The following is a 25,868-nucleotide window of genomic DNA, read 5'->3' as shown; positions in this document are numbered from 1 at the left end:
CCAGAGCGGTCACAATGGTGCACTGTGGGATAGCTTCCGGAGGCCAATACCATCGAATTGCGGCCATGCTAATCCTAATTCGAAATGACAATATCTATTTTGGCGCTACTCCGCTCATCGGGGAGGAGTACAGACATCAATTTTTAAGAGCCCTTTATTTCGAAATAAATGGCTTCGTTGTGTGGACGGGTGCAGGGTTAATTCGATTTAACGCTGCTAAATTCGAATTAAACTCATAGTGTAGACCAGGCCAAAGACATAGATTCACAGATTCCAATGCCAGAAGGGACCATTGTGATCATCTAGTCTGACATCCTATGTAACACAGGACAGGAACTTCCCCAAACTAATTCCTAGAGCAGGTCTTTAAGATAGACTTCCAATCTTGATTTAAAAATGGTCAGGGATGGATACTCCACCACAACTCCCAGCAAATTGTTCCAATGAGTAATTACTCACTGTTAAACATTTACATCTTCTGTCCAAAAGACTAGCCAAACAACACCCAGCAGGTCAGTGGCTGAGCTGGGAATACAACCCATACTGGCAAATATTAAATGAATTCTCAATAGAGCGTTGCTAAATTTTCTTGCATCCTTTTTTATGCACTATTCTCAAAGTGTTATTTAAGTGAAGCTTTGTTCATTCAAGCATTTGCAGAAGACAAATTTCAGGCCCGTGGTCAACATTAACTTAATCACAAAACAAGCAATTGATAGAAGCCAGAGTATCCAAACAGGAAAGAGAAACAATGCCATGTGACTTAAACGGCCCATCACACAGCTAGAATATTGAATTGTAACTATCAAGGACTTGGAGGAATTCACAGCAAATAATTTTCGAGCAACCATTAAGCTGGAATTTATTTGCACAAAACATTTGGCAAGTGGTTTGGAATGGCAAACAAATTAGTTAAAAAATGCAAACTGTTCATGTACAATTTGCATACAGGAAAAAGGGCTAAACTCACCAAATAAATAGTTAGCTACAGTTTGTTCATTTTATTCTACCTACCAGTCCCTTGGCTCTAGTATTGTCAAGGGGGTTCTCAATGGTGGGTTTTGAGAAGCGGTTAGGGTTTCAGTTGAGTAATTTGTGGATTGTGGAGGAAGGGATAGGTGTGCGGCTCTACACTGCTACATCCTCCCCGGGAACATTTTTGGAAATGGGAGGGCAAAACGACTGCATTCTAGAACAAAAAATTATTGCTCTTTAGAAAGCCAGGGGGGAAATATTATATTCGTTCCCGATCAGGCATTATCCATAGTGGAAAACAATCTTTCCTGGGAGTAGAATAATCCCTCCCTTCAAATCAGCTATTGGGTTCTGTGTGCCGGGGGGGGAAGGTCTATTGTGAAAGAGGGCTCCCCTCAAAAAAAAAAAATTAAGCTCTGAAGTTTTCATGGGAGAAATGGATCAAACTGCAACTAGCAGGAAGAGCTTTTGCAGCTGTCTTGCTTAGAGGGTTGAAAAAACATGTCAATGAAAAAAAACACCGGCCTGCCAAACAAGAGACAATTGGGAGCTGTAACTAGGTCATGCATTCACTGCCTGCTGGAGAACTTGAAATATTGCCCAGAAGCAAGAGTTTTATGAACAGAATTATTTCCTCTCCCTTTCACTGTTAAAAGCCTGTTTTTTCTCTGTGTAAGAACGCTATTGGTGTGCAGCAAACATACACACGTCCCTAGTAGATGAGTAGAAGCAGGTGGGAGCTCCACCAGAACCAGCTGCATTACCCAGCGTTTGGGGAAGGGAGCAGCAGAGTCCTTCAAAGCTTCCCTGTGTATTATTAGCAGGGAAAGAAGGAGGTGGTGTGCTACTCTGGAACCTCCCACATGCTTTCCACCGTTAGACCTCCCCTTGGCAGCTACCTCTTCCAAACCCTCCTGCCCGCCCACTGGACTGCTATATATGATCCCTCAATACCAGCCTTTGCTCTGTGGAATCTTCTCCTGTTACACTGCAAACACTGCTTATTCCAAGTCATAAGCAGCTGAGAAGATCTAACCAGAAGGCACTCAACATGGGTAAGAAACTGTCCCCAGTCTGCAAGTAGCATTAGGCATGAAGACCCATGGTTTTGGCTGGTGTTTCCAACCTGTTATCTTGCTGCTGTTGGTATTTGCAGACAGCAGCATTTATCCTTTGAAACTTCCTACCTTTCCCCTAAGCAGGGACTTGCGGATTTGCTATTGCCTAACCAATGCAGTATACATGTAAAGGAACAGTGTAGGCTAAAGTTTTGTTGGACTGATAAAAAGTTTTACTTTAAGCTACTTAAACTAACTAAAAATAAGACTAAGTTTTAAAATCTTTAAATGCATCTCTTGGTATGTGAGCAACAGCTGCATTTGTTTGTTTCAGAATTTGGAAGCTGCATGAAATGTGTGATAACAGTAATCTTGCTGAGTGACTAATTCTCCCCTCCTTTAAGGGAGACAGTCAGGTAGCTAAGGACCAACATTTAACGTTGTATTTACTTGCTTTCTGCAAATCCTACTACTAATGTAAACTCCTTTTGGAAACATTTTTCGGGGAAACAATGAACACAAGTAGAGAATTTTTTTCTTTAGATATAAATATTCCCCTATAATATTTACAGCCTGAACTAGTATATTGTGCTTGTCATGGTACATGAAAAGGTGCTTGGAGACCATGGTAAAAAACTTATAGAGGCAGAAAGCTAAACTGACTAGACTGGTTTAACTGTCCAACCTGAATGTTTCCTTTTTGCAGTTCTGACAGCATAAATGGTGAAAAATAAACTAGAATTTGGGCTCTGTTTGTTTATTAGGAGGGTTTGATTAGTAACACAGACAAGGCTCCTGTCATAATGACTGCAGTGTACATGCCTAAAGAGTGATCCGAATACCATACATGTAGAGAAAACTACGTCTCTGTGCCATGCTTCATGGATTTCTGATGAGCCCTAAATCAATCTCCGATGGGAGAGGCGGGTGAGGGTGAAGCCCTCTTGTGCAGGCTTTTAGAGTTGAGACAGAATCCTCAATCTCCATGATCATGAGTGATCTGTTGTTTGGGTGGGGTGAGGTCTTGTCTTGCTTTTTCACAGGAGTGTTACTTTTGGCCCTTTCATCCTGCTAATGCTTAGGTTGTGACTGTTGAACAATGGCATAATTACTGCTGTTGTCCTCCAGGTCTGCTGTATACTCCCATCAGTTTAATGTGGGCAAAGTTATGTCATAAAACTAACTTATTTGTCTACCTCCTTCTTTTTTAATATGTTACCGGATAAGTTAAACATAATCTTGTAGCTTGATAAGAGAACTGCCGGTTTGTTCAAACTCTAACAAGCAGATGATGTGCAAAAGACACTCCACCAATCTAATGCTTCCAGTATGAAGAGGAAAACTAAAGACTTAATCCCATTTGATTTGCTGTAAATGGGTTCTCCCCGCCCCCCCCCAAAAAAGAGTATAGCACAGACATGCTTTAATGTAAGCTAATTTACAAAGCATACTGTAGTAGTGGTGGGCTGTGTTGATCAATGTGAAAGGTCTTTTAGGCTCGTGATACAAGTTTTTGTTTTAGGGGAGGCAGTTATAACTTGTCTATAAAAATGTACTGTTGCTAAATCATGGTACACAGTGTCTAACTCAGAAATTGTGCAATCATATACATAAAAGGGTACTTGTTTAGTGGTGTAGTTAAACATGCTGGAATCTTTCATACTCCTTTAACCTCAAACATATTGCTTTAAACCAAATTATATAGGAAGGTATCCCTTGATTGTGCAAATGTCTGTTACATTGAACTAACTAGCATGCAATACTCTATTCAGAGGCTAAAACAGTTTTTATTATCATATTGCATGTTGTAAATCTATAAAATCTAGTCTCTTTAGGCAGACTTCCAACAACTCCCATTTTATCCTAACAGTCTGCAAATTTACTGTAGCTGCTTCATTGGCTTTATAGCTCAGCCATATAATGTAACAGCCAGGTTGCTTAAGCATAAAGGGAATGACCTTTTTATTTTTAAAAGATTGTTCTTTTCAGAAATTATACTGAAAATAGGCTCCCACTTCCCATTTTTATCACTTGCATGGTACCCAGTGTCTTTGGGCTTCCTTGTATTTCCATGGTATCTTTGACCTACAAATCTGAAAGCACTTTACTGCTATTTATTAAAAGTCTACAATCCCCTGGGACTAACATAATCCAACGGCTGGAAGTTGAAGCTAAACAAATTCAGACTAGAAATAAGGCACATATTTTTAAAAGTGAAAGTAATTAACCATTGGAACAATTTATCAAGGGTCATGGTGGATTCTCCATCACTGATAATTTTAAAATCAAGATTGGATATTTTTCTAAAATATCTGCTCTAGAAATGATTTTGGGGAAGTTCTATGGCCTGTGTTATACAGAAGGTCAGACTGGATGATCACAATGGTCCCTTCTGGCCTTAGAATCTATGAAAGTATTATTCCCAAACAGGCACAGAGAAATCAAGTGACTTGCCCTAGGATCATACAGTGAGTCAGCAATAGCTACAAATAGGCATCTTGAGGTTAGTCCCCTGTTCTGACCACCAGACTAGAGCAGGGGTTCTCAACCTTTTTCTTTTTGAGGTCCCCCCAACATGCTATAAAAATTTTCATGGGCTGCCTGCACCACCATAACTGTTTTTCTGCATATCCACTAGATTAAAAGACACGGCTGGCGTTAGGGATAGCAAGCAGGGCAATTGCCCAGGGCTCCATGAAGCTAAGTTACTTGGGCTTCAACTTCAGCCCTGGGTGGCAGGATGGTGGCAGGGCTCAGGCTTCAGCTTTCTGCCCTGGGCCCCAGCGAGTCTAACACCAGCCCTGCTCTCTGGTTTATTTTGGCAGACCCTCTGAAACCTGCTTGAAGCCCCCCAGGGGAGCCCAGATCTCTGGTTGAGAACCCCTGGAGTAAAGGATACAGTCTTCACTTTCTGACATTGTACAGCATGTTATATCATTTAGCAGAACTTGGTGTGGTTAAAAAACTAGGGTGGGGATGTACTATCATTCTCGGGGATGACTTTTGGTTGTATGGGGGGTCCTTGGAATCATCAAAAGAACGGCCCTTTACTATTTCCATGAGGTCATGAAAACTGTCTCCCCCAACTTTAAACCCTGCTGGATGGCAGGAGAAAGCCCCTGAGGTCTGTTCCTTCACTGTTCTGTTGGGAATTATGGTTCATATCTTCAAAACAACTATAAATGTTGCAGCAGGCCATCCATATACCCTCTTGTTAACTAGAACAGAGGTTGCCAAGCTGTGGCCTGTGGAGCACATGCTGGTGGTTGGTTGATTATGAGCTGGCTGCTCACATGGGGCTGGCTCACCTCTTGATTTAAGATGTGGGAAACAGGACAGATAGAAGAGGAAGACGAAATAAAGAGGAAAACTAAAGACTTAATCCCATTTGTTTTGCTGTAAATGGGTTTCCAACATCTACCAACATCAGAATGGCAGTGTCTTACTCTCACTTTGCACAGGGGCAAATGATTGCACAAGATACAGGGAAACGAAGAATCAAGCCTAGTGCGACATCTTTGTGAAAAAGGACAACACACTCTGCACTAAAAACAGCTTCCACGTGAGCAATTGCTGTAATTGCCACAAGGCTGTTATCTTTATGGTGACCGAGAGGGGAGGTGGATTGCATGGCATAGAAGCTGTGTCAATAAAGATATCCTCCACATTTTGGGGGGGAAAAACCTCAAGTATTCCTGATCTAGCAGTAAACTGAACTAGCTACTTATCCCAGTCACACTGTGATAAATGACAGTAGTTTGCAAAGCATGTTGGTCTTTCGCTAGATTTCTATTACAAATACAGTCCAACTTCAAGGTATTCTAAACATTCAGTCAGACGCCAAGATAGCTGGGAAGCTGCATTTAATGACGACTATTAGTATGTGTAATGACACGTTAATATCTCTAATATAAACATTTTTATCAACATCTTGCTACAAAAATGGTACAAATAGCAGATTCATGACGTGTGTGTTCATGAAGAGTCTGACCCAAAATACAGTGAAAGCTATATGTCAACTTCAAACAGATGCTCAACAGTTTATTACAACAGAATATTTGAACAAGTAGGGAAGGAATGGAGAGAAAGTGGGAGGGAAGGAAGAGGAGTAAGGGGAGGGAGGGGAAGAGGAAAGGCGGGGAATGTCACCATCTTGCCCTAGGTTATCTCTAGCAAACATTCTAGTTTAAACGGTCTCTTCCTTTATTAATCTGCAAAAGAACAACGTATTTGTGCACTGTTAATCTAGTACTGGTCTAATCCATGTTTTGTCCCTGCTAATTTAGCTGACTAGGAAAAATAGGATGGAGTTTAGTTATATGTATCTATTTTTAATAAAGTTTACATTGTGCCTTTCAGGGCTTAGACATTCAATGGTGTGGAATACATCAGATTTTCTGTCCTTTTGCCTATTTTCAGACAATCTTCTAAGACAGCCTATTTAGTACTAAAGAGCCCTCGCTTTTTGAGGAAATCATGTTTTAAAGTAACAAATCTCAGAAGGTAGTGAGTGGATTCTACAAAGTAACTTGTCATCTTTGTTTCCTAAAGAATAGCAGCCTGATTTAATGGGGAAATACAGCTGTCACATCCTATTGAGTTGAAGGTGTCGGATTCTGTAGGGTTTGTTTTGAAGAACTTGTTTGTCACAATATAAGATTATAACACAGGGGTGAAAATGAGCAAAATGGCAAGTCATTTATCAGGCAGATGCTTGAAGCACTGCACTCAGCTGCAAAGCGGGCATTACATTATTTGGTCCTGCTCAAAATTGTCTCAATTTATCACATTGCTGCTTATTATTTGTATAAGATGGGGGTGGGGAGGGGCAGTTGGACTCTCCATCCATGTTGGAATGGGTTCAGCAGGACTGGAGCATTGTGACTATAGCAGTGCAGAATCGTATACTCTGATAAGGTGTATAAACTTGCCATGTGGTGTTGATGTGTTTTTAAACAGTGCGTCAGGATAATATTTTTTTTATCCTAGATAGTTATTTGTTAATGTAAACCTGAAACAGGAATCCTGTGACTATCTGGAATACTGACTGTTACAGTAGCAACTGCTATACGGTAGATTTTTATTATTATTTTATTCAACTGTGAACCATCGTGCTCCTAAGTAGTTAAAACGAATATGCTCCTGCATTGATACAAAGGGAGCCAAGAAACCTTTAGAAAGAAGGCTAGTAACTGGCAACTGTCTGTCCAGTGTCTGTTTGCTGAAGAATGCACCTGTACTACTACTTCTACATGACCTGGGTATGGTGTTTATCACAGTTCTGATTTGAAAGTGATCAACAGCTCCAAATTGTGAGGTTTTGTGCCAAAGAAACATGTGTAGTCCATGGAGCTAGCTTTAGCATTTATTTTATTCAGCAGTAATGTAAGGAACCCGCAGGCCTGTATCCTGTAAGACATTGGCTTCAGCGGTTAGCATAAGGCTTGAGGCCTATGGACTTTGGCACTGATAAATGGCCTACTGGTCACTCCTAAATTTTGGGGAACTGAGAATAGAACGGTTAAGGGGGAAGTTGGTCCATAATGACACCAGCCAACCACAGGAACATGACCAACACCAGCTTTTGGATAACTTAGGATGGGAACATCTTCAGATGTCTAACCACAGGAGTGCCATGTCAATGAATTGACATATATGATAAGTTGAGATCTTTAATATACTAATCTATAGGGGAAGGGCACCCCAACATTAGTAGGGCAAGGAAATACACATAAGGAAGGGGGAGAAACCCCTACTGAAAATGCATTAAATATAGTGGCATCAGCATGCCATATTATAAAATTTGTATCCCAGTGTGGGCAGGGAGAGCAAGAGATGTAGCCCTTGGGTGGTGCCAGAATGATGACCATTAGTAATGGTGATGAGGAAGACAATGGCTAACATTTCAGGTTGTTCTGCAAGGGATGGTGTGAGTAGATACATGTTCAGATCTACGTTCTGTAGTTTCTCTGTCTTTCTGGGTTAGAGTGTTTGTGACTTTGCTAAATGTATTGATAAACTATTGCAAATACAGAAGGTTTCCCAAAGTGTGAGTGCTGCAACTGTGCACAGTGGGGTTCCCAGCTGAACTAATTATAATAATACTGGGCCTGATTTTGGGACAAGAACCTGTCAAATCTCAAAGTGATAACTGAGAATTCTTAAGTATTCAATATGGTTAATATACGATTCATAGATCGGGCTACACATGGAATGCACCTTGAATCCACTCAATTCCTGCGTGAACCCTTAAAGCACAGAAGAACACTTGTTTTCAGTTCCTCTACTGCTTTATCTCCCCTAATAATAAAGGAACAAGCCCTGAGTCTCCAGCCAGATTTGAACTTCACCTGCTGCTTGTCAGATTCCTCCACTGACACTTGTCAGGTTCCTTCCCAGTCTCTGGGAACGTGGACTCGCAGCTGAGCTGCCCCCACTTCTGCTGGTTGAGACTAGTTGAAGAGTGCAGAGAGGGATCAATAAAGGTTACAGTTAGCAGGAAGGTAGGATGGAGTGCTGAGGAGCAGAAGCTGGGGAACTGAGTTTCTAGCAGTGAGGAGGTGGTACAGGTGAGGATTCCCACTAAGCAAAACACTCTGCACTACTGGCCCCCAACCAGCTTCTAAATCTCTAGAAACAGCCACTCCCAGGGTTAATACCCGGAAGAGGCCTGCACAGTGCTCCTACAATAATAAAATGGGTTGGTCAAATGGAGCAATCTGTCTTGACAGTGCTTCACTACTAATCCCTAAAACCTTTCACAAATCAAGTCTTCCTAAATCCCCAATGTTTATCTGACTGCTTATGATTCAGTCATTTGGTGTTAAATTGCAGGATGGGACTTCTTGAAAACTAAGACCCAAACTTTCTTCCATTTTTGGATCTCCAACCTGACATGCTGGGCCTCGTTTTCAGAGGTCTTGAGTTCTCTCAACTTTTATTGGTCCATGGGATTTGTGGGTGGCACTTCTGAAAACTGGGTCTAAGATCTCTTAAGCTGAGCACCAAAAGTCAGTGACCTCTTTGGAAAATGTGCAGGTGAATAACTTGGAGATATCTAACCTTTTTTTTTATTTTTTTTTTTCCCTCCTCTTTTTCATCAGCAAAATGTGGAGCATGTGGTCCTGGGTACAAGACTCCTTTAGATGCCATGAAAGGCAAGTCCTGTCAATTGCGTTCTGAAATCTAGGTTATCAAAAAAAGAGCTTTATTGAACTACCTTCAGATTAAGTGAAGATTAACGAGATGCCTTTTGGGTGTAGCATTAGCTAACTCTATTCTGCAGCTGGCATAATGGAAGGGCTGACAAGCCCTTGTAAGGGGTAGGGAGATTCCCTGGTCTCTCCATCTTCAGGATACTTTTTTGAAGGTGTGTGCACTTTACATTCATGGGGCCCTTCAGAAATATCTCTGATCCAGGGATGAGTCCTCCTGGAGCAAAGATGGGGTAATAGAACCCCAAACTGCGAATGGGCCACACCACAGGCAGGGAAATCCCCTTCAGACTGACCCCTGCCTAGTGTGCTTTCCTGCATAATGAAGACTCTGATAATATCTACCCCATCTAGGGTGACCAGATGTCCCGATTTTATAGGGACAGTACCGATTTTTGGGTCTTTTTCTTATATAGGCTCCTATTACCCCCCATACCTATCCCGATTTTTAACACTTGCTGTCTGGTCACCCTAACCCCATCCCACCCCTGAAGAAGACTAAGGAGGAAGGTTCCCAACCTCCAGTTCAGGGGGGCTGGAACCATTTTTAAAGTGGAGGTGCTGAGAGCCATTGAACCAAACTGTAAACTCTGTATATAATGGAAACCACTTCAAGCTGGGGGTGCAGCAGCATCCCCAGAACCCCTAGCACCTATGCTCCAGTTGGGCAAATCCAACCCAGTGAGAGATTCCTCCAAGGCTTGCTTTGGGGATAGCGTGGAGCTGATTTGTGTTGACCTAAACAAGCTCTCTGCCTTGCAAGGTCCCAGAGAGGAGATTGTGTACCTGCCCTGTATCTACAGAAACACTGGGATAGAGAAGCCTGACTATCTGGCAACAGTGGATGTTGACCCCAAATCTCCACACTACTGCCAGGTACTCCCTGTCAAGATTCTGGTTCTAATCCTCTTTACTTAGCCTGGGCTGACTCCAGGCAGCTTTATGCCATTTAGTAACACTCTGTAGCTGCAGCTCCTTGAACCCCTGCAAAGGGAAAAATTTTCTGTGCTTGCCAGTGGTGGCTAAATGGGGACCTGATGCACCATAATTTAGAGGACCCTGAACAATCTCTCTCTCTCTCTCTCTCATACCTATCTATCTATCCTGGATGGATTTTTGTCTTGTGCCCACTCCTAAGCCATTAATTTTCCTGCCAGATGGGGCAGGTCAGCTTTATGTTGCCATTTCTCCTTCTGCTCCACTTCTTGCTATCCTATCTGGGACCTCCTAAAATTAAGGTTAGATCCCAAGGGTCCTGCCTTAATCTTTCTTTGTCTGCTGTCTCCTTGGTATTTGACTCTAGCAGATCTTTCTCCATGACCACTTTCAAATAGATGTCTCAGTATTGACTATCAATCTAACTTCATGTTACGTTTCTTAGAGATGTGCAGCCAGTTCACAATGAAACCCCAAACCATGGGTAACTCAACTTGTTTCCTATTTCATTAGAAACTCTAAACTCAACCTTCCTCCAAAAGGTTCCTCTTGGATTTGCCTGGTTTATGATTTCACATAAAAGCTATATGAAACTTGGTGGCTTAGCCTTGTGTTTGCTTTGAGTTTTCAGCCCCTTTCTAAACTTGGTCTTGGGAATCTTCCAGGGATTACTGAAGGCTAATATTTATCTGTTGTTCCAGGTCTCTTTCAAAGCCTTTCTGTGCTTAATAAGCATTTGAGTAGCTCCCTCTGAAACCCCATTGTCAGTAGGTATTGAGCAAGATTACTAATCACTGCAGAATCAAATTTGTTTGGAGTATCCAACAGGTTTGACAGTTACTTGTTTGTTTAAGGTGAGTAAATTGATCCTGCTTTAGGAACTCTATAAAACTAATCTGTTCTGTCATAAAATGGGAAAGCACAATCTTCCTGGCCAAGACTACTACTTTCAGTTAGCTGGTAAAACTGTATTTTAGAACCAATTGGTACATGGTTTAAAAAAGTGTAATCTAAACTGCATTTAAAAATACTAGATATTTGTATGTCTCAAAATGCTTAATGCATTTTAGCCTCAGATCTCTAGCATTACAATGCACCTGAGGGGCAGTTTATCTGTGTTGACAAGACATCTTGTCACAACTGTTCCTTTGCATAACTATTGCTAAGGCTCTTACTGGAGGGATGCAGTTTCTTAAAGTTTCTTAAGCACTGATCTCTCCGTGTTTCTTAAATGCACACAATATGCTACTAACGACCAGCCGCCAGAGTGTAAAGTATTATTAACTCCAGTCAGTTTGCCACAACGTGTCCCAGCTGAAATCGGATAAACCTTGTAAAGTCAGACTGTTGCTGCCTAGATACAATTATTCTTTTCTCTCTATCACTGTTCTGTGTCTCTTGCAACTGCTAGCCAGTCTTTCTACCTTCCAAATATTAGATACATTTAATAGCACACCCATTAAAAACAAATGTTAGGACGTCATGATGTCCAAATTCACGTGCGATGCTGTCACGGGGCTCTCTACTATCCGCTAGAGCGCCTCCCTCTGGCTACATCTGGGAATTATCTCTGCCAAGCCAACAACCCTTCCTGCAGTTGCACTCTGTCACTCTGTCTTGCTCTCTCAGGACTCAACTGCTCTTGCTTCATTGTTTTGGCCTTCCAGCCAGATCATTGCGGTTTTCCCTTTCTGGGGAAATCATGTGCCTCAAAGTGTCTCAGGACTCACTGTCCCTGTCATTCTTCTCTTTCACTACCCCTTAATGGTGCCACTTCCAGTGGCTTCTATGGGATCCCAAGCCCATGGGAAACCAAGGCTCACCCTCTACACTGGGTTTCAGCCCAGGGAACCTACAACAAGGTGTCAAGGTCTGCATAGTCCTATCCCTTACTGCTTTATCCCTGGGTGACCTCACCTTCTCTCACCCTAACAGTGAATGCATGCCTGCCCATCACTCTCAGCTACAGGCCCCTCCTGTTCCTCTTCAGCTGAGCTTCATCTCTAATTAGTCCTCCTTGTTCCCTGGCTCCTCCAGGTGCAGCCTACGCATTTAATTGGTCCATCTGGCCACCTTAACCTCTTCATGCCTTGTGTGGGGTGGACACCCAGTCACAGATGCACAGAGAGTGATTTGCCCAATATCACACGTGATGGAGGTAGAGAGCCAGGAATAGAACTCAGGAGTCCTGGCTCCTGGTCTCCTGTGCTAAAGACCCAGAATGGGATTTTCTTCAAAACCACCTAAGGGATTGAGCATCAAGGGATTCTTAAACTACTCTGAAAATCTCGGCCTAGAACTACTCACTGGATAACATCAACAATTTCCCTCTTGTTTCCTATGCTATGTCTGTATTTCTAAAGAACTGTTTTTCTTAGGACTGCCTGTCTTACAGACTGAATCTGAACCATGCCTTTGACTTCATAGGTGATCCACCGCCTGCCCATGCCCAACCTCCGAGACGAGCTCCATCACTCTGGGTGGAACACCTGCAGCAGCAGCTTTGGGGATGTCACAAAGAAACGGAACCGTCTGCTTCTTCCCAGTCTGATTTCTTCCCGCATTTATGTGGTGGATGTGGGCACAGACATGCGGGCTCCCAGGATTCATAAGGTATGTCTGAGGTGACTCCAAGAGATGTATCTCACTTAGGAGATGGGAACTAAAATTTCCCACTTATGAATGTGAATGAGGAAATCCAGAACAATTTTTTAGGGCTTTTGGGGAACCTTAAGAACTGGTCAGTCTCAAAAGTCTTAGAATTTTTAAGAAAGTTAATCTTCTTTGGCTGTGGAAAAAGAGTAAGTTCTCAAATCCTTGAGTTCTATATGTAGAGCAACACCCCCTCCCTCAACCTGATATAAATTGGTGCTCGCAACGTACAACTTGTAGTTCAGGGTAACTTTGCTTCTTTGGGTAACAAGCGTGACTAAACAGTACATACAAGGGGATGAGGGGGGGAAAACTGCTCTAGAGCAATGACGTCTGCTTTGAACTAGCTCACTTGATAGCTGGCACTTGAAAATCAGGCAGTGTTCTCTTTGGCTTTAATACAATCCCCAGTAATAAAGATGTTGCAGTCACAATTTAGCTGACTGGTATCTTGCTGATTCACAGACAGACTAGACTCCATCTAGTTCTCCTGGAGATGTATTGAGGGAACAGACAACTCCAGTGTGTCACAGACAGCTCTGATTTTCAGACGTACCGAGTAACTCGGGGCCACTGGTTTCACATAACTTGTCTTTTAAATAGAGACATGCTCTCAATGTAGCAGCAGGGTACGCGTTCTTCAGGAGAACCACTTAGTGACAGTGGAATTGATTAAAATTTATACAAACTCGTACCTTTGAACTTCAGGCAAGCAAAGCACTGGGGTTTTGTTTATTCTGTCTTTATATAGTTCAAGCTGGGCAAACAACAGATTTTTCAGTTCACTTGCAATTAAAAAGGAAATTAGTTTGGGGCCGAACAAAAAATTTTGTTTAACCCAAAATGATACATTTTGTTTAAATTTCAAGCATTTTTTTAACTTTTTTTTTTAATTTTGAAACAAAAATTCATCAAATGGGAAAAATCTAAATGTTTTAATTTTTTTCCTGAATAGTTTCGATGCCCCCCCCCCCCACCACCACCACCAAAATGGTTCGGTGAAATTGACATGAATTCATGAAATGTTTCGATGTCACCAAATCTGCATTTTTTTGCTGAATAAATTTTTTGGTTGAAAAATTTTGCCCAGCTTTATTCATAGTTTCCTTCTCTCTGTCTGGCCAAGCCCAGAACACACAGGGGTTGAGTTTTCAAGTGGAAAAAATCCAACAGCCTAGAACTTTGAAGATTTTTTTAAGATGGCAGGAAACCCTCCTCGATGGGGATGGGGGTTGACACTCTGATTTTGACTGGGGGTGGCCTGACAAAGGAGGGATTGACTATGTGCATATAAACTCTCCTTAGATGATTGAGCCAGTGGATGTATTCTGGAAGTGCGACTTAGCCAATCCCCACACAACTCACTGCTTGGGCAATGGTGAGATCATGATCAGCAGCATGGGAGACCCATCTGGCAATGGCAAAGGTATTTATCCCCCTTAGTCATTCAAGTGAAGGAATACTTGCTACAAAACTGGCAGCCTTGTTGAGAACTTGCAATCCTTTTGAGCTGCTGGCCAGCTTAGCAGCCCTGTAGCCAGAAGTTCTCTACTTTACCACAGAATAGGTACTTCAGGAGGCGTGGGAGGGCAGATTTCACAAACACAGTCCCCTGTCAATGTGATTCAATCCTGACTTGGAGTACCCACCTCCAGTGTTATAGGGGAGTTCAGGATCTAGGGCGCATTCAGTCCTTGAGAGCTTTGATCCTAACAAGGGGACAATTGTGAATGTTTGTAGTTTGGACACTTGCCAGCAGGTGTACTAGGCTGAGACTAATAGGACTTTCTTATTGCATGGTTGCTGTCAGTTGTTAAGTAGGATAGGGCTGATCCCCCAGATGTGCTGGCATTGCTTTTCAGAACACAGGGAACTGAAACACTTTGGTTTAGAAGAGAATGCTACATGTCTGGAGCTCTGTGGCTCTGTCCCCATTCCCTTCCTCCTCCTCTACCCGGGGCTCCAGGCCCGCTATCCAGATCCCTGCTTCCCTCGTCACCACTACTCTCCCCCAGTCCTCCTCAGGCCCAACTTCTCCACTGCACCCCTATAAACCCTCCTTGTAAGGCTCTGATTTCTGTTAGTCCAGTCTACAGACAACTTCCTCATTAGGCAAGTTAAGCAGCTGCCTCTGATACATGTTGGCAGCAGCAGAGAAATTCCTCTGCCTGCAGCACCAGGCAGTCTGGGGCCCCTGGTTTTCCTCTGAATCAGGCTTTTACCGTTTTCTGATTTGCACCCAAATCAATATCTTGTGCCCATCGATACCTAGATCGTTCACTGAAATTTTGGAATTGATCAGATCCTCCGTTCCAAAGTTATCGCATACAGGCCAACAGAAATGCCATTGAGTTGTGCTGGGCCTCACTTTGCTTGGTCAGTTGGCATACGTATCTGGTTAGGAGACACTTCTGTTAAGATACTTCATTGTTGAATCTTTGGGAGGAAATTCTCTTTGAGTTAATTTGCTTACTGTTAGAAATACTAATGAAAGCCCTTGCAATGGAAAGCACAGAAAAAACATCTCCTTCCAGAAAGCTTTCTCCACCCTCCCTCAGAGTACATGTAACATGCTACAGCCTATTAGAGGAAGAGTTCACTATTGCATTGTGTCTTATCCTGCTTAAGCTCTTAAACTGGGTGATTAAAATCAAACAATTTGTTTTGTTTTTGGCATCAGGTGGCTTTATCTTGCTGGATGGAGAGACTTTTGAGGTGAAGGGGAACTGGGAGAAAGGATCCAACATCCCTGCACTTGGCTATGACTTCTGGTACCAGCCACGGCATAATGTCCTGATGAGCACGGAATGGGGAATCCCAAAAGTCTTGGCAAATGGGTTAGACCCAGCAGACCTAAAGACTGGTGAGGGCGTGTTTGTTTAAAATTCGGTGACATTCTGGTCCAGCTTTCAATAAAGCAAGGACTGCATCCAGGGACTCTCCTGTCACCAGTGGAGGCTGGTGATTTCAGAGTACATAGGCAAAATTGTCCTGTAAAGATGTCTGCAGAGCTAGTTTACATCAGTTGTTAAAGATCACAATGTATATAACCCCGAACAAGGCAGGACAAACCTACTCTTAGTGTTCTTTAATAGTTCTAGCTGGTGACATCAGAAGTTCAGCAAAACCTTGGGCACATATGAACTAGACTGGCCACAAGGGCTGCTATGGAGCTGTACTCAGTGTCAGAATTCAGCTGTGAGGAGGGTGGGGCATCTCAGTTTAGTCTGACCTCCTCTCAAAAGGTCATCTTGCTCTTCTCTATCACCTCCACAGGAGACAGTCACATACCCAAAATGTTGGAGGCCACTCATACTGCTTTTGAAAAGACCCATATGTAGCTAACCTGGGGTGTTCAGCTCTGAAGGATCAATGGATTGAGACCCTCTGTCCTCCGGTTTCCCATTGAACTCAGTCTTTCTCTGTTTTCTACTGCACACGGGCCAAGGTGTTGTAGTGACAAGAATCCCACAATCTGATGCCTGACCCCTCACCTGTGACGATTTTTAAATGGATGAAGATGTTTGGCATGATTATATAGTTAAGAGCAAAGGTCCATTTGCTGTGCTATTAACACCCTTGAAACCTTTCATAAAATCGTAGGACTGGAAGGGACCTCGAGAGGTCTTCTAGTCCAGTCCCCTGCACTCAAGGCAGGACTAAGTATTATCTAGACAGGTGTTTGTCTAACTTGCTCTTAAAAATCTCCAGTGATGGAGATTCCACAGCCTCCATAGGCAATTTATTCCAGTGCCTAACCACCCTGACAAGAAGTTTTTCCTAATGTCCAACCTAAACCACCCTTGCTGCAATTTAAGACCATTGCTTCTTGTCCTATCCTCAGAGGTTAACAAGAACAATTTATCTCCCGCCTCACTGTAACAACCTTTTATGTACTTGAAAACTGCTATCATGTCCCCCCTCAGTCTTCTCTTCTCCAAACTAAACAAACCCAATTTTTTAAATCTTTTCTCACAGATCATGCTTTCTAGACCATTCATTATTTTTGTTGCTTTTCTCTGAACTTTGTCCACATCTTTCCTGAAATGTGGCACCCAGAAATGGACACAGTAATCCAGTTGAAACTTTATCAGCGCACAGTAGAGCGGAAGAATTACTTTTATCGTGTTTTGCTTACAACAGTCCTGCTAATACATCCCAGAATGATGTTTGCTTTTTTTGCAACAGTGTTACACTGTTGACTCATACAATATTAAGTTTGTGATCCACTATGATCCCCAGATTCCTTTCCACAGTCCTTCTTCCTAGGCAGTCATTTCCCATTTTGTATGTGTGCAATTGATTGTTCCTCCCTAAGTGGAGTACTTTGCATTTGTCCTTATTGAATTTCATTATATTTACTTCAGACCATTTCTCCAGTTTGTCCAGATCATTTTGAATTTTAATCCTCTCCTCCAAAGCATTTGCAACCCCTCTCAGCTTTGTATCATCCTCAAACTTTATAAGTGTATTCTCTATGCCATTATCTAAATCATTGATGAAGATATTGAACAGAACTGGACCCAGAACCCATCTCTTCAGGACCCCACTTGATATCCCTTCCAGCTTGACTGTGAACCAAAGATAACTACTCTGTGGGAATGGTTTTCCAACCAGTTATGCACCCACCTTATAGGAGCTTCATCTAAGTTGTATTTTCCCTAGTTTGTTTATGAGACAGTCATGCAAGACCGTATCAAAAGCCTTACTAAAGTCAAGATATAGCACATCTGCCACTTTCCCCCTATTCGCAAGGCTTGTTACCCTATCACAGAAAGCTTTAAAGTTGGCTTGACATGATTTGTTCTTGACAAATCCATGCTGACTGTTACTTATCACCTTATTATCTTCTAGGTATTTGCAAATTGATTGCTTAATTTGCTCCATTATCTTTCGGGTACTGAAGTTAAGCTGACTGGTCTGTAATCCCCTGGGTTGTCCTTATTCCCCTTTTTATAGATGGGCACTGTATTTGCCCTTTTCCAGTCCTCAGGAATCTCTTCCGTCTTTCATGACTTTTCGAAGATAATCGCTAATGCCTCATTTATCTCCTCAGTCGGCTCCTTGAGTATCCTAGGATGTATTTCATCAGGCCCTGGTGACTTGAAGACATCTAATTTGTCTAAGTAATTTTTAATTTGTTCTTTCTCTATTTTACCTTCTGATGTTACCTCATTTTCACTAGCATTCAGTATGTTAGATGTCTAGTCGCCACTAAACTTTTTGGTAAAAACTGAAGCAAAAAAGTCATTTAGCACTTCTGCCATTTCCACATTTTCTGTTATTGTTTGTTTTTTCCCCCTCATTGAGTAATGGGCCTGTCCTGTCCTGGGTCTTCCTCTTGCTTCTAATGTTTCAATCCTAGTATAGGCTGCAGCTGCAATAACTCTCCTTGCCAGAGGCATTTTATTGTTTAGCTGTCTGTCTGCACTCTTAGAATTGGTTGTTCTCCAATTCTAAAATCAACTCTCCTGACTTTATTTTTGTTTGATTTGATCTCTCAGGGAGCTATGGCCGTCACATTAACGTGTGGGACTGGACCACTCATGTCTTCACTCAGTCAATTGACCTGGGGGAAGATTCCATCCCTCTGGAAATCAGATTCCTCCACAACCCCGATGCAGCAGAGGGATATGTTGGCTGTGCTCTGAGTAGTGCAATTCATCGCTTCTACAAGACGGGGGTAAGCACTCTAGCAGCTGCCATGTGACAGAAGGCAAGGTTAAACATGAGCATGTTTCAGAAAGCCACTTAAACAATGGGTCACTTAGACAATGGAATTCAGTTAGGATAGATTTGGGCAGCATCTGTTTTTTGTGTTTCATCAAGTTGATCGAGCTGTATGGCTCTATGAAACAGCACACCTCCCAGAAAGGCTCTGGATAGGAGCCAAATCTTTGCTCTAGAAGGCCCAGGAAAATACTACTTGTTCTCAAAGGAAATCAATAGGCCAATGTCAACTTACATTGGGAACTCCCACAAGCTCCTAATGTTCTCTGTCTTTGGCTGAGTTTCACTTGCATTGTAGAAATTCTCAGTGTGCACTGAGCCCTGCCAGTGCCTTTACAAGCCAGTGGGCATTTAGAAACTAAAAGATAGTTAATAAATCCAAAACTTGCTATATTGGGAACCCAAAAAGAGCCAATATCCCCATGTGAAATAATGTGCCCTCAACCACTAGCCACTTTAAAATAAACTCTTTGACTCTTGAGAACTGGGTGGCTTGGAGGAGTCTTGCCAAACAACCTGTTCTTACAATATTGTTCTTATTCATGGAGTTAATTTGAGGTGACAAGCTGGGTGAGGTAATATCTTGTATTGGAACAACTTCTCTTGGTGGAAGAGACAATCTTTCAAGCTTACCCAGAATTCTTCTTCAGGTCTGGGAAAAGTACTGGGTCACAGCTAAATACAAAGTGGAGTTGATATAAGGGACATTCATTTTACGTCTTAAGATGGATCTAGAGAACAGCTTAAATAGAATTAAACTGGTTTTTCTATGTGCGTGTATAATTATCTAGACTCTTTGTAGTGAACTAACTGCCCAGTGGTTACTATATTTTCCCTGCCATGTTCTTTATGGCCTGTGCTAAAGGCTTCTGCAAGGTGGTTATGTTGGGGAGATCTAGCCCCAGTTCCATAGACTGCACAAAGCCTCCTAATCCATCATGTATATATCCCCCTTTCCCTGGCCTATACCTAACAGTTAGGTTGACTTAGCTACAACATATAGGATGTGAAACATTCATACCTCTGAGAGACTTAGTTTTAAGTTGACCTAAGCCCTGGTGTAGACACGGCTAGGTCAACTGATTCTTCCATCAACCTAGCTACTGCCTCTCAGAGGGGTGAATTGATTAACTACAGTGTCTACACTGCAGCAGCACAGTTGCAGTGCTTTAGCTGTAGCACCGTAGCATCTGTAGTGTAGACATAACTCCATGGCTGTGCTCCAAAACCTAGGCTATTGTTGAGGTCCAATGGACAATGCTTCTATTTTTAGTATTGACAGATATATAATCATTAACTCTGTGTTTCTAGCTAGTCCCCTATTTACTATTCACATCAATTGTTAACATTTATTTGCAGTACCTTTGTATATGCTAGGTACACACCATCACATGCTTATTCTGCCTTTGTCATGTATAATTGGGTTCTTGCTGACTTACCGCAAGGGAATATTATGTTTACTCTTGTACAGAATGGAAATTGGGCAGCAGAGAAGGTGGTTCAAGTCCCCAGCAAGAAGGTGAACGGTTGGCTTTTTCCTGACATGCCAGGTTAGTGTAAGCACGTTTCAAAATTTTCTCCTCATGCTTTGCAGCTGGGCTGAGCATCTTATCATTGAATGACAAACACTTTTTGCATGAACCATATGGAGGAGCTTATCAGTTAGACAAGGACTTTGGCATACCTTCAAAGAGATGCAAGTGTCCCTCCAAAGAGGGAATGGCTTAGAATTGCCAATTGCATACCTATTTGTATTAAGATCTCCCAATGTGTGTTATGAGTGGGAATCTGGCTCATCTTGACTGACGCTCTAAGGAGGTGGCCAGTGTCTCTTCCTATGGAAGATTCTTTTGCAGTGCCCTTTGGATACCATCCATAGGCACTGACTCCATTGGTGCTCTGGGGCTGGAGCATCCACCGGCAGCCCCCCTATCAGCACCCCCCCAGCGCCTCCCGCCCACTGGCTGGCCCCACAGATCAGTGCCTCCCCCTCCCTCCCCGTGCCTCCCATGTGCCGCAATCAGCCCTTTCACAGCATGCTGGAGGCTGTGGGAGGTAGGGGGAGGAGCGAGGACACAGCATGCCCAGGGGAGGGGGCGGGAAGGGGTGGGAAGAGGCAGGGCTGGGGTGGGATCTTGGGGGAAGAGGTGGAGTGGGGGCAGGACCTGGGGCAGAGCTGGGGGTCGAGACCCCCTGGCACTTTGGAAAGTCAGCGCCTGTGACACCATGTATCTGCCTCTTGTCATCACCCTTACACAATAGTTATCACATTCTCCCTCAAGTAGCTGGTTCCCCAAAAGCAGATTTATGGGCTGGTGAATACCAACTGGTCCCTGTATTTGGGAGACCCCCTTCTGTATCCAAAGGGACTTGAGGGCCTCTCAGTTGAGATCCCAATCATTGGTTGGTCAGGGGAGAGCCCATTTTCCAGTTGGACCCTTTCCTTTAAATCCATGCCTCCGATTCCCCCACCTCTCCAATTTAATGACCATGACATCACCTCTTGCCGTTTTCTCCCCCTGCCCCGCCTCCAACAGTGGAAATTGTGGCTGTAAAGGAGCAGCTGGGAGCAGTACGCTGCCGGCATGTCTCCCCAGCCCATGAAGGACTCACTGCCACGTTGAGTCTTTTCCAGGCACATTTTTATTCTCCTTACATAAAACATAAACAAAACCGTTCCTCAGCCTATCCTGGGCTACAGCTCCCAGGGGTTTCCCCCCTTTTCCTCTCTGTCCCTCCTGCTTCAGGACCTACTACTGGAGGCCATGTCCTCTTGTCCTTCTTCAGCCCTCCTCCAGGCCGTTTGTCTGGAAGTTACCTTTCTCCAGCACCGTCCAGAGCAGCCAAGAACCCTTCTGCAGCTTCTCTCACTAGCAGAGCTCTCACCCTTTGTAGGCAACCCAGGATCCCCTCCCAGCTGGGCACAATAATTAAACAGCCACATGATCTCTAGCTGTCCAGGATCAGATGGAAAGGGAGCCAATCAGTCACAGATGAGGCTGGGCCTGACTCTCTTGCCCGTGACAAACTGGTTGCATCATTTTTGTCTTGGCCTGAAGGTTTCATTCAGAGTAGCACAGGGTGTCCTATTCCTTCCCAAAGCAGCTTAAACATGCTGATCCTGGAACAGGTTGGGTTTGGATTCTCCAACATAGTACCTCTGGTCTGGGCCCATATGTAGTGTGCTATATTCTGTCACCAACTGCTAATTGGGAACGTTCTAGGTTGAAGAGTGGCTTCTGCTCAGCCCTGCTTGTGAACTACCGTGCAGGCGACAGGGTTTGGCTCCTCCTCCCAGGTTGGTTGCTTGAAGCTTGACAGACAGTGGTCTCTAGAAAGAATGTGGGAGTCCCTGTGTCTTTCAACAGGAACTCACAATAGTTGTGTTCTCCAGGGAGTGGGTTGATCCTGGCTGGAATCCTGGTAATTAATGAGGGCCGAAAAGAGACCTGGAGAGGAAACAGAGTGAATACAATGATATGGCTAAGACCACCTTTTGCTTTGGGCCTGGGTTTCATATCTGAACTAGATTTGTCTGATCTGGGTCTGCGCTGATGCTCTAGGACTGGGGTTCTAAAAAAGACAGATCTATGGCCATATGAGCCTTGTCATTGTCTGCTGCTCTCTGTGTGTTTCCTGACTCCACCTCTGACTGCCCTCTCCAAGGTCTCATTACCGACATCCTGATCTCACTGGATGACAGGTTCCTGTATTTCAGCAACTGGCTCCATGGAGACATTCGTCAGTATGATATTTCCAACACTCGGAAGCCCAGACTGGTGGGACAGGTAAGTCAGAGTCATAAAGGCTTCTATTACTAGGTTGCGAAGCTGGGGAATCCCATGTCTTTAGGAGAGAAAAGGACAGTTTTCTTTTGCATAGGGGTTAGATGGTCAATTCTGTACCCTCATGACCATGTTCCTTTCATACACGGACACCCTGACATCTTTGTGACATCTTTGCTTACAGGTGTTCCTGGGAGGCAAGATTCCAAGAGATGGGCCAATCGTTGTGGTGGAAGACCAAGAGCTGAACTGTCAGCCAGAGCCTTTTGTGATCAAGGTGAGCAATGCTAGCTATTTTCCCCACTGCTCCATTAATACTTCTCTAGTGGCAGCTGTCTCTTGGTGCATGCCAGCTCCTATATGAGTGCCAGATTCTGCACATCTTACTGAGGCAAAGCTCTCATCCAAGTACAATAGGACTTGCCTGAGTAGATGCTGTGGAATCAGGTCCTTTCTGGCAGGAACCTGCGTCAGGCAAGCAGTCAGTCTTGGTTAGAACTGCTCCTTGCCCAAACGCCGGGGTTCACCACCCCATGCATTCAGGAATGCTGGTTGTCAGATGTTCTGCCAGGAACAGAACCTGCCATGCTGCTGTACTCCCTCCTGTTGCATTTTTTTCCTTTGTGATGCCACTAGCAGCTTATAAACCCAGGTCTTGTTTTCCTGTAACATCAGGGGAAGAGGGTGCAAGGTGGACCGCAGATGATCCAGCTGAGCTTGGATGGCAAGAGACTATATGTCTCCACTTCCCTCTACAGTGGATGGGACAAGCAATTTTACCCAGACCTTATCAAGTAAGAAAACTTTCTTGGATGGGAAATCCCAGGGCCAGCCACAGGCAGCTGTGCCTGCAGCAGAAGTCCATTTTCACGAGCCCCGCAGCGGAAGTGAGTGGTGATTGCACCGCCTCCAAGGGCCCATTGATGTGTGCAGGAGGACTGGCTTTATTAGCTCATTGCATACTACTAACCCATATCAGGGTTTCACACACCAGTAAGAATCAGGCCACACTTAATAGGCACAACAGCCTCTGAGCATCTGTGAAATTTAACAATGTCTGATATTGAAATCATTCCTCTAATGGTGGGGGTGTGGAAGAATTCATTAGATACTAGTATTTTGAAGATGACCTAGCCTACAGGAAACCTGTATTACTTCAAAGCACCCGCAAATACATTATTTTTATTACATAAAGCAGATGATTTTCCGCATGACCACATGAGGGCGTGGTGCGGCTTGCCCATCACTTGCAGTTAATGTATAACTGCACATCTAGTTATTGGCACCCTCCGGTTCATTGGCAGCTCTAAGTCAAGGTTTTCAATGGAGCAGTGTAACTCTCCGTAGGATGCTTCTGAGTGTGACCCCCAGGCCTCTGTTGGGCGGTTCAGTGTAGTGCAGTGAACCTGAAACCTTTGCCTGTCACAGTGGGCACTACAGTCTGAGTCCCAGACCAAAACAATTTTTTTGTTCCAAACACCCCTGAATACTGGTGTGCCCAAACATTGCAGCTGCGGGGCTCATCTCCACTCTGTCTAAAAGACCTTTTGGTTAACTAGAAAATTTGGAAGAGAAGAACAAAGTGTAGGAATCTCTTAAACCAGGACACAGCCTCTTTTTTCCCCCTCCCCCCAACGTCTGCTTTCTTGTTTCTTGTTCAGGGAAGGCTCTGTCATGCTGCAGATTGATGTGGACACTGTGAAAGGTGGACTGAAGGTGAATAAAAACTTCCTAGTGGATTTTGGGTCAGAACCTGATGGACCCGTCCTTGCTCATGAGATCCGCTACCCTGGTGGAGACTGCAGCTCTGATATCTGGGTCTAACTGTTGTGTGTGGGTGCTCCCGCCCCTCTCTCTCATATCCTAACTATATATGTGAAAAAGGCATAGGTGGGTCTGATCTGCTGGGGCTCTATCCACTACAGATGTCTAGATTTCCATGGGTGCTGAGCCACAGAAGCCCTGCACCTGCTTGCACACTTGGCTGAGGCAGCCAAGTGAGTGTGTTTAACCATGAAACATGATGTCTCGCTTACTTCTCTACCCTCCCCTATTCTTGACGGCCTGTCTATTCACTGATGGCCGTAAACTTCAAGGTGTATAACTCCCTCTGTTGTGGGAGTCCTGATGAGATGGATTTTGGCAGCTGCCTTCATGCCAATGTCTCCGAAACGATGCTACAGACCTTAACATCTGCTAGACTTCCTAAGTTGGCAGAGTTAATGGAGAGGGCAGAGCTACAATTTTGAGCACATACAATTCGGTTTAGAATTAAATTCTTCACCCCAGTCTCTGGGTCTAACAATAAGGAATCTGTGATTTGTGTGCCCAGAGCTGTAGCCAAGACTAAATACAACAAGCCTCTGACCCCCAAAGGGTCCAACAGCTCTTTGAGATGACTAGAGTTACCCATTTTAATCCCATACAAGAGATGGGATTAAACACTTTTTTCTCTTTTCTGTAAACTTTAATCATTCAAGCTTTAGGGCTTGTCTGTGCTCAGACATTAAATGGATTAAGGTAGGGTGCAAATTTAAAGCACAATAACTGAATAACTGCATGTAGGAACATCCTTATTCCGGAACAGATAACTTGTTTCTGTTTAGCTTAATACACTTATTACTTAGTCAATGCCCTATTGCACAGTACTATGTAAACAGGATTTGATTGTAGTCTGCAAATTGGTGTCTGTTTCCTGAAGCTGGATTGTATTTCAGTTCTTGTGCAGTAATGCAGCACTTAAACTGCTTTAACAAACAAATAATAAAATTGTTCTTTGCACCAGCTAAATCCTCATGTCATAATTTTTAACTCTTCCGCATCTTTCAGGGAGCAGAAAAATGTAAGATGGTGATTCGTGAATCATGTGTCTGAAAATTAAGAAGACCTGTGTGCCTGAAATCTCTTACGGGGGAGACTTTCCAAAATCACTTAAAAAAAAAAAAATCCAGAAACCAGCTGGTACAAGGTCTTCCTGTTCCCCCCCAAAAAAAAGTATATTTGTGTTACTGCAGTCAAAGACACTGAAACATAGCATTTGTCTAGGAACTATATTCTCAGTTCCTGATCAGTAAAATGAGGATAATGGCACTTTGCCATACCACTGTGAGAGTAAGGGACCGGGGCATAGGCAGTCTTGCCTAGCAGTCACAGCTGGGCTGAGGTCTGCCCACCGGGACAGGAGTTGCTAGGCTGGAGTTGGAGGAATTGCAAGGTCAAGTCCCATAAACAAGAGTCAAAGTTGGTGGCTGGGGTCCAAGACTGGAGATCAGAGGTAATACCAGGTTAGAATTGAGAGGCAGGAATCCGGGTCGAAGTCAGGCTGGAGTCAGAGACCAGAGGATGAGGCAAAGTCTGGCATTTCAGCAGGCCAAGGTCTGTATGGCTGCCCAGACAACTTTCTGGGGCAACCCCTGTGGTTAAGTAGGCGGAGTTGGCCAATCAGAGGGCCACAGTGTACTGTCACTCTGGGTCTCATGGGCAGTACTTCCTGCAGCACCTACTCTTCACAGCTCCCT

General features: G+C 43.7%; 1 protein-coding gene across 1 annotated transcript; it reads left to right on the top strand.

Moving 5' to 3' along the window:
* The first annotated feature begins 1,875 nt into the window (after positions 1 to 1,875).
* On the top strand, positions 1,876 to 25,134 carry SELENBP1 (selenium binding protein 1). The gene is made up of 12 exons (XM_034756588.1): positions 1,876 to 2,030; positions 9,137 to 9,190; positions 10,011 to 10,123; positions 12,611 to 12,796; positions 14,141 to 14,261; positions 15,516 to 15,698; positions 18,340 to 18,518; positions 20,037 to 20,115; positions 22,232 to 22,353; positions 22,535 to 22,627; positions 23,026 to 23,144; positions 24,012 to 25,134. Exons 1-12 carry the CDS (start codon positions 2,027 to 2,029, stop codon positions 24,172 to 24,174), a joined length of 1,416 nt encoding a protein of 471 aa, XP_034612479.1. The 5' UTR covers positions 1,876 to 2,026; the 3' UTR covers positions 24,175 to 25,134.
* Positions 25,135 to 25,868: the final 734 nt, after the last annotated feature.

This window comes from Trachemys scripta, chromosome 24, assembly GCF_013100865.1.
Source record: "Trachemys scripta elegans isolate TJP31775 chromosome 24, CAS_Tse_1.0, whole genome shotgun sequence".
Lineage (NCBI taxonomy): Eukaryota > Metazoa > Chordata > Testudines > Emydidae > Trachemys > Trachemys scripta.
The sequence above is the reverse complement of the archived record's forward strand: the minus strand, read 5'-3'. Positions and strand labels throughout refer to the sequence as shown.

Excerpts from the sequence above, each read along its gene's own strand:
- SELENBP1 (XM_034756588.1), top strand. Across the intron at positions 22,628-23,025 it reads CAGAGCCTTTTGTGATCAAG|GGGAAGAGGGTGCAAGGTGG; the intron begins GTGAGCAATGCT and ends CTGTAACATCAG. Across the intron at positions 23,145-24,011 it reads TTTTACCCAGACCTTATCAA|GGAAGGCTCTGTCATGCTGC; the intron begins GTAAGAAAACTT and ends TTTCTTGTTCAG.